Source organism: Saccopteryx bilineata, chromosome 1 (genome assembly GCF_036850765.1).
Source record: "Saccopteryx bilineata isolate mSacBil1 chromosome 1, mSacBil1_pri_phased_curated, whole genome shotgun sequence".
Taxonomy (NCBI): domain Eukaryota; kingdom Metazoa; phylum Chordata; class Mammalia; order Chiroptera; family Emballonuridae; genus Saccopteryx; species Saccopteryx bilineata.
In genome coordinates this window covers 59,113,446-59,128,143 of record NC_089490.1, presented here as the reverse complement: position 1 = coordinate 59,128,143, position 14,698 = coordinate 59,113,446, and the positions used below count along the sequence as shown (strand labels likewise).

Here is a 14,698-nt window from a genome sequence, read left to right as displayed (position 1 = left end):
GGGAAATGATATCAGTGATAAACTGTCAAGAGTTTTCATTCAGTCATATTGTCTTGGGTTATAGGTGTTCACTTAGGAAAAGAAATAGCTCCCAAAGACAAAGAACCATTATTCAGTCTTATTGTTTGGTATTTATAATTGCAAATTGTTTGGGGGACATTTCTTAAACCACTGCACAATACATGCACACATATATAGAAACTTTAAAAAATGTTCTTTTAAAGTTTGTAATCCAGTAGGATTGATCCTGTTTTACTAGGCCAAACATAAAATAATACCGCAAATGCACCTCTAATTTTTTTACAATCTTATTGACATTAGTTTATAGCTAATGTGTATATACATAGAATGGAGGATATTTTCATTGCAACATTTATACAGAGGTTAGGAAATTTAAAAGTACATTTTGTATCAAGAGTATTTATTTGTAAACATTAAGAAACATATTTCTTCTCCAAAACTAGCTGCTTTTTGCTATTTAACATTTTATTATTCATAAATATATTTGGAAATGTGTATACAGTATATTGTAAAAGTACAGCTCAATGGATTTCACACACTGAACTAGCCTGAGTGAACCAGTGACCAAACATGGGCATAGAGCACTCTAGTACCCTAGAAACTCCTTCCATATTCCCCTAGGGTCCACCCACACAAGTTCCTGTTTTGTTTTATTTTGTGGTTATTGTAGATACTCTTTTTGGGCTTGGGAGAGTGTTCACTATTTTTTAAGGTGAAGGTTTCCATTTCTCATTGGATCACTTATGCAATGTTGAGCAGGTTCACATGCCCTCACTACCACCTTAAGCAAGTATCTGTTCTTTGGGCATAAATCATCTCATCAGTCTGAGTATTTCCTGAGCACCCACCATGAGGGGCTCACTTCCAGCTAGGAGTTCTCATATCTAGACGTGAGAATGACTTAACAGTGATTGTTCAGATTTGGAGGTAGAATGGACTTCAAACTTCTGTTGTATACTTTGTCTCCCCTGTACGTTTTCCATAACTGGGGGAGGTGTGTGTGTGTGTGTGTGTGTGTGTTTGGTGCAACCAGAGTAAGTACAGTCCTGGCACTTTCTGGGCAGGAACAGGTGCAGGTTAGAATTACACCTTGTTGTTTGCTCTCTCTTCCAGGAACACTCCTGAGCCTTTCCCCTCCTCCTTTCTTGCTCCCAGGCGTAGTTTTCCTTGTCTTTCTCTTTCTCCTAAGCTCTAAGGGTCCCCACAAGAGACTTGCAACCAGGGAGCAATTAGGTGGTGTCAGCTCCTCCTGGGCTAACTCCCTGAACCTGTCTCCAAGGCCTTCCTTTTCTCTGACTTTCCTCTTGTACAGCCAATATATTCTTGCTTTACTTGCTGAGGGGGAAAACGAAACAAAAGAATTACACCTTGTTTTAAAAGGTTCTCTTTTTATGACACAGTTAAGGGAGAAATAAATTAAAATAGAATCAGACTCCCAGATCAGAAAAAAGACTGACAGCTGTCAGAGGGGAAGGGGACTGGAGGCGGTGGAAAAGGGGAAGGGGTTAGCAAAGAAAATAAAACTCAGACACACAAAAAAACAATTCTTACATGAAAAAGACAAATGATAAATTGTCAAAAAAACTGATAGAATCTCAAAATTATTAACAGTTAATACCATGTGTCAGGCACTATGCTGCTACTCTTTAGCAAATATCTATTTAATATATCTAAATGTCCTTTAGCTCTTTCTATAAAGTAAATCTCTCTTGGGTACCTTGTCCTTCTCTTTCTCCCAGCCCCCTGACTTGGCCTGTCCCATTATCTCCTGCAAGGAACACTATCATTTGTTCTCTGACTCATTCATCAAAGGCACATAGGTGGCACAAAAGAGAACACCCTGTGCCTAGTCCATTAAACTTGCTATACTTACAGGAGCTAAAAAGGAAAAGAAAATAGAGACCACAAATAAAGCGGAGACTTGTTATCCATGAGCTTGGGGCTATTGATAATTATGAAGAGAGGAGACCATTAAGTATTCTGAACAGTTTACAATTTGCATATGTAAACTAAAGATGGTTGGCTTTCCCCTCGGGCTCATTTTAAATTATTTTCCTGTGTGTTCACTAAATTGTCAATCCTGAGTGATGATGTCAGTGTCTTCATTTAAGACCGTCTAAGCTCAGCTTCTAGGAGCCTGTGAGGATGGTCTGTGCCATTACCAAAACAGTTCCTGAAAGGCATGCTTGAATCTCATCGGAGGAAAAATGCAGCTTCACATATTAATGATAAGGAGAATGTTTGGCTATTGGTATAAAATAATGATAGTTGCCAAAATTGAGAGAAGTATTAGAGAAAAGTTTCCACGGTAATGACTTCCTGCAGAAAACATGATCCGACCTTCAACTGCTGGATAAATTACTTTCATTTTTGAGATGTATTGAGAAACCACATTGATATCCTGGTCACCTAGAAAAAAAATACATTATATTAATTACAGAAAAGGTATCAATGAACAGTAAGAGAGGAAAACCAATGCATTTCTTTAAGTTTTTGTAATTATAATTGGGAAGATATGCTTTTGATCAGCAGAGATAAAGTGTCACAGAAGACAAGAAGAGTGGTGTTCATAAGTGCAAAGAATTTGGTTGCCTTTTCATGTTCCAGGTGTGAATGTGTACATTATTCAATATTGGATAATTGGGGAACAGAGTCATCTCAGACTCAAGAAAGATATTGTTGACATCATTGCCTTTAAACAATTCCAGAACAAGGGGCTTAGGAAACTGGGACAAAAGAAATTAGTTAAGACATAAGTGGCTTCCTTTTGCTTGGCTGCAGGAGCAGTTTTCCTTGTCAAATTTCACATAAGTGCTGGAGAGACAATGGAGACTTCATTTCCAAAAGAGGACAGCTGATAAAATTCTAATTGCCTGTAACTATAGCAAACCCATAGGAATCCAACAAAATTTTATTTTAAGAATACCACTCTAAATTATATATCTGCTAAGAGGTTAATATTAAAAATATATAGAGAACTCATACAACTCAGTAAAAAAAAATATGATTAAAATTGGACAGAGGGTTTGAATAGACATTTTTCCAAAGAAGACATACCGATGGCCAACAGGCAAAAGAAAAGATGCTCTCATGGGGTCATAGACATGACCCCATGGTCACTGACTTGAGCCCAAAAGTTGCTGGCTTGAGCAAGGGGTCACTTGCTCTGCTGACACAGCCACTGCAGAAAACCTTATGGAGGGTTTCTAGCAATTCCACTACCGAGTATCCAAAGAAACAAAAACATTAATTTGAAAAATACATACCTCCCCATGTTCACTGCAGTATTGTTGTCAGTAGCCAAGGAAGGGAAGCAACCTAAGTATCCATCAGTGGGCGAATGGATAAAGAAATTGTGACATGTAGATACAGAGTGGAGCTAAAGTAGGTTTATAGTTGTTTGTATGGAAAATAATACAATAATAAATAATAATAAAAGAATAAGTTGTGTTTCAAAGCATACTCACAACTGTAAACTTACTTTTGCCCCACCATATGTATACTCACTATTAGCCATAAAAGAATGAAATCTTGCCATTGTGTTGGTACAACACAAATGGATCCTGAGATCACTATGCTAAGTGCAATAAGTAAAAAAAAAATACCATATGATTTCACTTATATGTGGAATTCAACAGCAACAAAACCAACCTAACAGATACTGAGAACAGACTGGTGGTTAGCAGTGGCTGGGAGTGAGGGGAGGGAGAAATAGATAAAGGAGATCAAAACGTACAAACTTCCAGTTATAAAATGTCTTGGGAATGTAAAGTACAGTATGGTGACTATAATTACGGAATTGCATAATTGAAAGTTGCTAAGAGAGTAGATCTTAAAAGTCCTCATCACAAGAAAAATATTTCTTTTGTAACAATGTATGATGATGGATGTTAAGTAGAAGACTTATTGTCACCACAGTATATACAAATTTTACAATGTATACAAAGATCAAATCAATATGTTGTACACCTGGAACTAATGTTATGTTTCAATTAAATCTCAATTAAAATATATCACTCTAATACTTAAAAAAAGGACTCCTCTCTGGTTCTCACCCCTGGGTATACATTAGAATTACTAGAAGACACTTTTCTCCCAACTCAATTAATTAAATTAGAATCTCTTAAAAGTTGGGGCCAAGGTATTGGTAGCTAATTTAAAATGCCACCCTAATGATTCTAATCCAGCCAGGGTTGAGAAATTCTGGGGCCAAGGCTTCCTCAGCCTCCTGTATGGGCTCCTCTCCAACACCCATGTCTGGGCTTGGTTGCTCCATAGTCATCAGCTTCTTTGTCTTATGTGGGCTGATGACTGTGGGACTAAAGAGAACACCTTTTTTTCTTATTTATTCATTTTTTTAGAGAGGAGAAGGAGAGAGAGAGAGAGAGAGAGAGAGAAGAGAGAGAGAGAGAAGGGGGGGAGGAGCTGGAAGCATCAACTCCCATATGTGCCTTGACCAGATAAGCCCAGGGTTTCGAACCGGCAACCTCAGCATTTCCAGGTCGACACTTTATCCACTGCGCCACCACAGGTCAGGCAAGAGAACACCTTTTAAAGCTTGCCTTTCCATCTTTTATCATGGAATGGACAGAAGTACCCAGTGCCTTTTTCCCCAGGAAGGGCTGCCTCTTTTGCACAGACTCTTCTCTCTACCCTCCTTGGCACAAGCAGCTAGAATGGCAGGTCTTCCGTGGTAAGGCTGAGGAGGAAGCTAGTAGAACTCCCTCCTGAAGATTCAGAGAAGCTGTGTGTGTGTCTTGTAAGCACACTGGTTTCTACCCCTGAGGAGAGGAAGGGGTAGTATATTCTCCCAGTGGACTTTATGCTCATGTGTGTTTCTCAAATGGATTTTTTCCTTTTCTTTTTCCTTTTTTATTTTTTTAGGCTAGAGGAGGGGAGATAGTGAGACAGACTTCTGCATGCATACCAACTAGGATCCACCAGGCAACCCCTGTCTAGGGCCAATGCTCAAATCAGCTGAACTATTTTTAGTGCCTGAGGCTGATGCTTGGACCAACGAGCTATCCTCAGTGTCAGGGGCTGGTACTCAAACCAATCGAGCCACTGGCTGTGGGATGGGAAGAGGGAGAGAAGGGGGAGTGGGAGGGGGAGAGAAGCAGATAGTTGCTTCTTCTGTGTGCCCTGACCAGGAATTGAGCCCGGATGTCCATATGCCAGGCCAATGCTCTATCCACTGAGATAACCAGCCAGGGCCTCAAATGGATTTTGAAAAGGCTGGGGTCTAATGACACTTGATACTGACAAAAATATTGACTGGGTCAAGTGTGGTTCCCAAAACTTGTTTCACTAACATACTGTGCTGAAAGGGCGGGGTCATATCCTATGTACTCCTTAACCCATTCACACTAAAAGATTCTTTAAGAACATTGGAACCATTTTTCTAGGTCCAACCTAAAGTTTTAGTGTATTTTTTTTTCAATAAGTGCAAAACTCATTTTAAAATTTTTAAAAAAATTTTTTTAGAGAGGAGAGAGAGAGGGGCAGGGAGGAGCAGGAAGCATCAACTCCCATATGTGCCTTGACCAGGCAAGCCCAGGGTTTTGAACTAGCGACCTCAGTGTTTCCAGGTCGATGCTTTATCCACTGTGCCACCACAGGCCAGGCACATTTTTAAATTTAAATAGCTGTTTATATGTACATTAAAGAATTTAAAAACATTTTTGATTTAAAAATGTATTTCCCTAGGCCTTGGATTGATGGGTGTGTGTGCTGGGAAGGGAAAAAGCACTTATTCCCCAATGATGTGCTGCTGTATTCCCACAAACAGAGGGAGCTGGCCACACCGAGGCAGGATCTGGTTTCTGGCTTTGCCATCCTGGCCTCAGGAGTAGTCCCCTCTTTGGAACAGCGCTGTTGATCTTGAGTACCTTTGGAATATGGAGAGGAACAGGCACTTGTGCCTACCTGAGTCATGTTGTAATGCTTCTGTTTTTATCATCTGGTATCCATCTCCACCACTGGCAAGGAAGTTTGGGAGGATCACCTTGTATACCTCATTCTTTCTGATAGGCTCATAGCTGGGCACCCGGCACCGGGTGCAAAGAACATCTAGTGTGACCACTCTTTCCCCAGGTTTTCGGGAAAGATCATACACCACATGAATTCCTAGAAAAGAGAGGAGTCTGTATGTTTTTCCTAGATCCCAAGGGAAGTTTCTGTTTTCTAAAAAAGAGATTTTGGCTAAAACTTGGAATTGGGGCACTGGGCTTGATTTTCATTTAGTTTGAGGTTGAGTGAAATTTCATCAAGAGAATTGAGGTGACATTGTGGCTACTCTCTCTTGGTTAGGTTGGGTTCTTCTGGGAGGTTTCAGAACCACTGGAAGATTGGCTCTGGCCCAGGATGGGCAAGAAGTGACCCTGCAGGGAGAAACCACATCTTTGTAAAAGCCTGAACAATGGTCCAGTAACTTGGTTCAGCAAGTTACTGGAAAATAAGAAATAGATGCCGAACATTAATTTTGAAGGCTACAAAATAGTAATAATTTGGACTTGGGCGACTTCCACAAAACATACAACTATCCAGCCCGGTGTTGGAGCATCAAAGCTCCACTGTTTCCTCCACTCCTGGAATAATGCAGAATGTTGGGGTTACCCCACTGGAAACAGGCCTGGGCCCCACCAGCTCTGGTAGCCCCTCAATCCCGATAGTGTTCTGCAAAGGGAGAACTCAATGAAGCAAGCACACCAGTTGAGTAGGGGCCCACCACCTACAGTAAAAAAAATAAAGCCAGAACATGGTTTCAGAATTGCTGGGAAAACGGATGTGTTAGGCTTGCTTGCTGGTGTACCAGCTGCAAGCACTTTGCTTGATTAGTGAGTGAGCACATGGCAGAGGCACAGTGCATAGCCCATGTAAAGGCTACGGGTGCCTGTGCTCAGGGAGATTGTGGATGGCAGATTGTGGACTGCCTGACCGCTACCGTGAGGTCCCAGTGTTTTTGCTGTTTCTTTGCCTGAGAAGAGGTTTTCCCCTGCTTGTGTGCTCGTCCCCCATTGCGAGAATTTTATGAAAACAGTAATGGCCGAAAGCTTTCCAGCTCTGCAGTTTCTCTGCCGTCTGCCTGAATCCAAAGCGGACCTGCCTGGCCTCGGCCACTGGCCTTGCAAGAGTCAAACAAGAATATTAATGTAGAGGTTAATTCACTGGACTATGGAATTGTTGACAAAAGGCTTTCAGTAGACCGCGGCAATCTGGCAAGCATGTATTTTCATTCAGTTTTCCCTGGTATCCATGAGATGAGCAGGGCGCGTTCGCTCTGCCTTCAGAGAGCTTGAAGACTTGCTCCAGATCACAGAGCAATGGGAACCACTGTGGGGGTGAGGCTGGGGTTGGAGCCTTGCATTACCCCATTTGAACCCCTTTGCTTTAATCAAGTGCCTCTATGTAGTAGGCTGCCTCTCCCAGAAAACATCCGTGTTAATAACATTGGACATGGCAGCCTTTGAACCTCCGTGTGGTTCCAGGTGATTATGACTAGAACACGGGAGAGATTTTATTTTTTATAAAGAGTACTGAATTTTTAAACAACTAAGATTTTAATAGAAATGACTTCAAGCCAACTGTGCTGCTCAGAATTGGGAAGGCCAGCCCCTACCGAGGGCCCACCTGATGTCCAAATCTGACTCTGCAAATATTGCTCAGTATCAGGGCTGTGGGGCTTTGATGCTGACCTAATCTCAGCGGCCTGGGAGTCCATGGCCATTAAGAGACTATGCACTGGTGGCTTGAGGCAAACCTGAGCAAGCCTGGCCACAGAGGTGGTGGTGAAGAGGGAGCTAAGCCAGCCAGCAGGAACTCCCATCACATCTAGGAGGTGACTTACCGCCCACCTGCAGGAACTCTCCGGTGGACTGGCCGTAGCGGTGCACACTGTGCTCAAAGGCCTTCTTCAGGGTGGAGCCTTTTAACTGGACCAGGTCAAAGGTGCCTCCAAAGGGTAGCACTGCAGCCAGGCTCTCCCAAGTAATCGTGCCTGAGGTGAAGAGGCAGGAAGGAAATATCCTGAGAATAAGCTTACCCCAAGACCAGTTCTTTTTAGGACTGGAGGAGGAGGTGAGGGGGACGCAAGGCCCTGGATGTCTATTCGATCAGCACCAGCTGTGTCTAAGTGGTTCCTGACACTTAGGGAGGGCATAGATTCAAGAGGCCTGTGGCCGTGCCCTCCACCGCTGGGCAAGATGGCAGGGGCTTGTAAACGGCTGTGGTTCCAAAGTCACCTGTGCCTGCTCTGGCTCTCCGGGCGGAGGCCGGATTTTCAGTGGCTGGTAAGCATTGCCGAAGTCCTCCAGACAGGCAAAGTTTCCCTGTTGCCTGTCCCTGATTGAAATGAGATGAGTTTAGGCCTTAACCAAGTCTGACTGGCTCTGACAGTGGATCATGGATGACAGCAAGAGCATCTTGAGCATCTGTTCAGCTGATTTACTCCAGCAAAGAGTGAAACCTGGTTCTGCACACGCACCAGAGGGTGTGATCCAGTGGCACGTTTTCCAGCACAGAAGACAATTTTACTTTTCTCTTTCCAGGTAGGAGGCTGGAGGCTGTCAATACCCTGCGTCATCCAGCAACAATTCTTATTTAACTTTGTGAGTCAGAGTTTAGATCAACCTTGGGTTCACTAACCCTTGCCCGCTGCCTCTGTGTACAAACACATACAAGAACACGTGTGTGTGTGTGTGTGTGTGTGTGTGTGTGTGTGTGTACCCTTTGGGCTAAGCACTGTGACTTGAGTAGCAGTTAACTCAACCTGAAGGGGCTGACACTCTGGGGCCTGGCTGGCAGCAGAGATCCGCTGAGGCTGCCCACAGGCACGGTCAGAGGGAGAACACCCAGCAGACGCCCCCGAGCCTGGGAGCATACCGTTGTTCCGCTCGTCAATGGGAGACCGAATGCCGCCACCATTTAAAATGCACATGGACACGTGGTTCCAGGACATCTCATCCAAGTGTCTAAGGTTGTTGTTGATCTGCAACAGTAGCATGAATTTACATTAGTTATTCGGGGTCATCTTTCTTAGGGTCAATTCTAGGACTGTGGTTGGCCCTATGAGGCAAAAGCAAGCCGCTTCTCCCCTGCTCCTGTGTTCCCAGAGCTTTCTCAAGTCGAGTTAGAACTAGCTGTATGCTCTGAGAAGCCGCAATAAGATACCGGACCGGTCCAGGTCCGGCTTTGAAAAGCAAGTAGCTCCGAGCCCCCACTCCTCAGAGCCCTGTGCTAAGTGGGCCTTGGCGAAACCAGCTCTTGGGTCAGAATGGGGCCTCCCTGCAGACTGGGCAGCGGCGCTGCTCCTGCAGGGCAGACAGGCCCCATACCTGCCCTGAAGGCAGGACCTGAAAGCCTTTCAACTTCAGGCCTCAGGCCAACGAGACCCCTGGCCTCCTTGTCCAGGTCTCCAGCCAATTCACAAACCAGCAGTTTCGAAGGCACAGAGACAGCCTCCTGACACTGGGGAGAGCTGGTGGTTGGGGTTTTCTTTTTCTTTTTAAAAATATACTTTCAGTTATGAGAAATAAAATGAATACATTCTCTTTAAAAGTAAAGCACTGCAAAACTGAAAGTTTTCTTACACTTGTCCCAGTCTCTTTTTTTTTTCTTTTTTACAGGGACAGAGATAGACTCAGAGAGAGGGATAGATAGGGACAGACAGACAGGAACGGAGAGAGATGAGAAGCATCAATCATCAGTTTTTCGTTGCAACACCTTAGTTGTTCATTGATTGCTTTCTCATATGTGCCTTGACTGTGAGGCTGCAGCAGACCAAGTGACCCCTTGCTCAAGCCAGCGACCTTGGGTCCAAGCTGGTGAGCTTTGCTCAAACCAGATGAGCCCGTGCTCAAACTGGTGGCCTCGGGGTCTCGAACCTGGGTCTTCCGCATCCCAGTCCTACACTCTATCCACTGCACCATCACCTGGTCAGGCTGCCCCAGTCTCTTAACGGAGAGGTAAGCACTGCTTGTAGCCTGTTGGTGTTTCCTTTGGGACCTTTCACTAAACATCCAACACAGATCGGTGTCTCTTGAATTACTTCTCCTGCAGACTGCTCTGACCTCGGAAGGCGTGAATGCTGTCATTTACTTGGTAGACATTGAGTGTGTCTGTTTCCCAGGCACCATGCAGAGCACAGACCAAGAAACGGGCCCCTGGGTATGGACTTGGAGTCTGACCTGGGAGACCTTGGCTTGGCACAGCCCCCGAGGGCTGCCACACCAGTCTGACCACCGACAGGTGGACAGAGGGCTGCTTTTCATGGGTGATTTGGCTCAGCCACAGGACTTGTTATTATCGTTATAATTATGTATTGTCCTCTGCATGTGAAGGAGGTTCCAGTCCCATGAGGCCTCATTCTCTGCAGCCAAGGGGACAGACCAGGGAGACACAGCTGGACCGAGTTAGGCCCACGCAGATGTGTTTACCTCCTGTGTCTACTACATCTTCAGAGTAGTAGAGTTTGTGTATTCAGGTCATCTTACAAAAGAAAAGCAAACATTAAAAATTCAAACATCTGGCCCTGGCCGGTTGGCTCAGCGGTAGAGCGTCGGCCTGGCGTGCAGGGGACCCGGGTTCGGTTCCCGGCCAGGGCACACAGGAGAAGCGTCCATTTGCTTCTCCACCACCCCCCTCCTTCCTCTCTGTCTCTCTCTTCCCCTCCCGCAGCCAAGGCTCCATTGGAGCAAAGATGGCCCGGGCGCTGGGGATGGCTCCTTGGCCTCTGCCCCAGGCGCCAGAGTGGCTCTGGTTGCGGCAGAGCGACGCCCCAGACGGGCAGAGCATCGCCCCCTGGTGGGCAGAGCGTCGCCCCTGGTGGGCGTGCTGGGTGGATCCCGGTCAGGCGCATGCGGGAGTCTGTTTGACTGTCTCTCCCCGTTTCCAGCTTCAGAAAAATACAAAAAAAAAAAAAAAAAAATTCAGACATCCAAAAAGGAGCACCTAAAAATAAAAGCTTCGGTTCTTGTAAATGGATGAAGTGATAGTCAGTTGGTCTAGTTCGTGCACCTTCCCAAGGTGCTTGGTGTGAATCCATGCCAAGCTTCTGGCTGGGCACACATTTTTTTTTTTTTGGAATGCTCAGTTCTATAACTTTCAGGTTGTCTTCCTTGCTCCCCCCCCTTTCTCCCCCCTCCCCCCCCCCCGCCCCAGGCCCCGCATGGCTGGGGCCACTCACCATAGCATCACAAATCAGGTTGCCCATGTTGCATTCTTTAAAGCGGCATGACTGAGTGGAGCCATCTAGATAGACAATTGTTTTCCCCAATTCCTGGGAAGAATAATTATCTAATTTTACCCGCCATTTGTTAATGTCTGCTTTTATGTTTGGATCTAGAAGAAAGCAAAATAGATACATCAACAACAACAACAACAAAAATCAGTCTTCAGTTAAAGCCGATTTCACATTGACCTAAATTTTGAAGACGGAATCAAACATCATTTGGCCTACCTGTGTGAGAAGACATTTCTTTACCATATTTATGTACATTTTGATTTTGACTATGAAATTTCCTTAGGAGCCTCTATTCTGTTTCCTGGCACTAAGACCTGGAAAGGATGTTACTTTGAATGCATTCTGAGTATCTGAACATCAGTTCATCACATCTGTATGAGTTCCTGTTGGCTCACCTGGGAAAGCACTGGTGGTGCAGTGGGCGATGAGAGGCCCACAGGCAGGCACTAAGGGCCTGCGGAGGCTCTGCTGTCTGTGTGGTCTGGTTCCCTCCCTCTGGCTGCTGAGAGGTCCGAGTCGTGACCATCACCCTTCAGAGCCCTGTGGCCCCTCACTGCCCATCCCTCCCTGATCTCATCGTGCTAAAAATGGCAGGCGAGGAGGAGTGTAGGAGTGTGTTTATGTGTACTTTATGAAAATGGATGACATAAAAGATATTTTTACTCTGAGTCCAGACAAAAAAGGAAGAAAGATACTCCCTCATTTGATAAATAAAGAAACGGAAGCCATGGAAGCTGGGCACACTGCTGGGGGTGGGACCGGCTGGAGCCCTGCTCTGCCCAGTGCGGACCCCTTTGCTTCAATCGCTTGCTTCTCTGGACATGAGCTGAGAGTGGCTTTCCCATGCCAGCGCCAAGCTTGAAAAGGCACAAGGCAGGGACGGAGTCTGATGTTAAAAGCATCTGAAGCGCAAAGGAGAATTTGTGGCATTTGGGTGTGTTTTAAATCTTTACCCATGAAAACGATAAACTCAGGGAGAAGCCTGATTCTTCAAAAGTATTATAGTATTGTCCTGAAATATTAACACCCCCCCCCAAAAAAAAGGAGAAAACAATTCAGCCATCTAATTCTTGGTTCAAGGGAACACTGCCCTGAACTTCACATACCTTCAGGAATGCTGCTGTTGAGAAGAATGGGATTTCCATATGAAGTGATGACATTTCCTTTTGCATCAAACTCAACCTTCAAATAGCCTAAGTATTTGCCAAAAGCATAGGCCTGGACCACAGGAACCTTCCGTCCATCATCTGAGGTGACTATGAATGGATAATTCCCAGCCGGCACCTCTTTGGAAGGTGGTTTGCCTAAAATAAAAGGGCCAAAGCTGATCAAGTCAGCCCGTGTACGTGACCGGCTGTTGGCCAGAGGTCACTGGCCAGATGACAGTGAATTCTGAATCGCTGCCTTGCCAGCCGCTGCTCTGCACAGCTGGTCTCCCAGAGCCCTGCTTGGACACCTGCCCGTGTTTCTGAATGCCCTGTAGCAGAGGAATCCTTCCGTTCTCTCCTCAGCAGGCACTTGCTGAGCTCCTCCTGAGTCCAGGGCACTGCTGTGGGGACACAAAGGTGCAATGCTGCAGACATTCTCCTGACTCTAGCCCGCCCTGGCCCCGTTCTCACCAGCCAGGTGGAACAGCCACTTCACTGCACTTAAGGTTCCTCACCTGTAAAACAGGTGAACTAATTCCTACTTCATAGGGCTGCTGAGAGACTGTCTAAACTCCCAAGCCGTGCCTGGCACACGGTAGATAATAAATGTATAGCTCTCTTATGAGGCGATGGAAACCTTTAGAAACATTAAACAACCCCCCTCCTCCCAGAGCTTAGAATCTCTGATGAAACATGAACAGAAATGACAAAGGGCCGTCTTCAGATTTTGTGGCTAAATCGTGGGTCCCCTCGGTGACTTCTGGAAGCGCCACCTTCACCCTTTTGGTTGACCAGCAGCCACACAACCCCCCTGCCCCAACCAGACCTCACTCCAGTGGTTGTGCTGACTCCTGTCTCAAAGTGGACCTTGAGTAGAGCATCGAAGCCACTCACGCCCAGAGGCTGAGAGGCCCACCCACCACTGCCTCCGGCCACATGCCTGAAGAGGGTAGGGAGCCCTGGCCTTGCATCAGTTGGCACGTTTCGGTTCTGTAATTGCACCCCTCCTTCAGGCACGCGACAGCTCAGAGCTTACCTCCTCGGAGACAATGGCCTAGACTGGCTGGTTCTGATAGGATGGATACTCTAGACCCGCTGCTGTTTCTAGCACCACCCTCACCACAGCCAGGAGCAGTCCTTCCTCTCAGGTGTTTCGAGGGCCCAGGGAACTGCGGCTCGTGCTGCTTACTCACACAGACCAGTTGTGAGAGTCAGCCAGAGCCAGGCCGGGGCTGTATCTCATTTAATCCTGCACAAATCTCAGGAGGCAGATCTTATCAGCCCCAATTTATAGACCGGAAGACTGGTGGTCACAGGCAGGGTTCCCAAGGTCACATGGGTGGTGTGTGAAGGGGGCACACTGAAGAGCAGGGCTGTGAGGTACTGGAGCTCTGTTCCCTCCACTGACCAACACAACCTACGACTTGCCAAAGCCGGCAAGAGCTGGTCGCCGAAGGCCACTGGTCAGGTCAGATGCAAGCCCAAGACTGCACCTCAGTGCCCTACGCCAGTGGTCCCTAACCCCCGGGCCGCGGACCGGTACTAGTCCGTGGGCTATTTGGTACCGGTCTGCAGAGAAAGAATAAATAACTTACATTATTTCTGTTTTATTTATATTTAAGTCTGAATGATGTTTTATTTTTAAAAAATGACCAGATTCTCTCTGTTACATCCGTCTAAGACTCACTCTTGACACTTATCTCGGTCACGTGATACATTTATCCATCCCACCCTAAAGGCCAGTCCGTGAAAATATTTTCTGACATTAAACCGGTCCATGGCCCAAAAAAGGTTGGGGACTACTGCCCTACGCTGTTTCTGGGCTTGTCTTTACACCGAAGACCAGCTACAGGAGGGATCTGGGAAACCCACCCTTGCTCTGCTCCTGTGCCAAGAGCAGCCCCTGCAGCTGCGACTGCCAGCACTTCACAAGCAGGAAGGAGCTGTTGCCAACCTTAGTTTCCCATTTTCTTGCTCCCTTTGGAAAATAGAAAAGAAAAAGGTCTTGGAACTTTACTCTTACTGAGCACCTGACGTGAGATGCAGTGCAGCCCCTGTCCCATCTCCATCTGCATTGTACAGCTTTAGGGGCTGACAATCGTAGGTGATCTGCAGCATTGCACAGTAGCAGGGCAGATTAACATTCTCTTCATCTCACTCTGTTCTGTGCTGGTCCTTCTTTGGGCAAGCCTGGAAACTGCTTTTTACTTCAGAGGGCCAGGGTGTGTGGTAGCCCCCCTCCTACCTTCTCCGCTGGCAAGGGTTACCAGTGGATGATTCTCATAGCCCT

The 14,698-nt window shown here is 46.1% G+C and overlaps 1 protein-coding gene across 1 annotated transcript in view; it reads right to left on the bottom strand.

Annotated features, from left to right (window-relative positions):
- Positions 1–739: 739 nt before the first annotated feature.
- NT5E (5'-nucleotidase ecto) overlaps positions 740–14,698 on the bottom strand; it is a 62,180-nt gene continuing 48,221 nt past the window's right edge. The window contains exons 4-9 of the mRNA XM_066254219.1: positions 12,367–12,564; positions 11,204–11,358; positions 8,902–9,007; positions 7,868–8,017; positions 5,947–6,147; positions 740–2,430 (exon numbers count right to left, since the gene is read on the bottom strand). Of these exons, the coding sequence (XP_066110316.1) occupies positions 2,267–2,430; positions 5,947–6,147; positions 7,868–8,017; positions 8,902–9,007; positions 11,204–11,358; positions 12,367–12,564 (974 nt within the window). The 3' untranslated portion in view covers positions 740–2,266. The remainder of the gene's footprint in view (positions 2,431–5,946; positions 6,148–7,867; positions 8,018–8,901; positions 9,008–11,203; positions 11,359–12,366; positions 12,565–14,698) is intronic.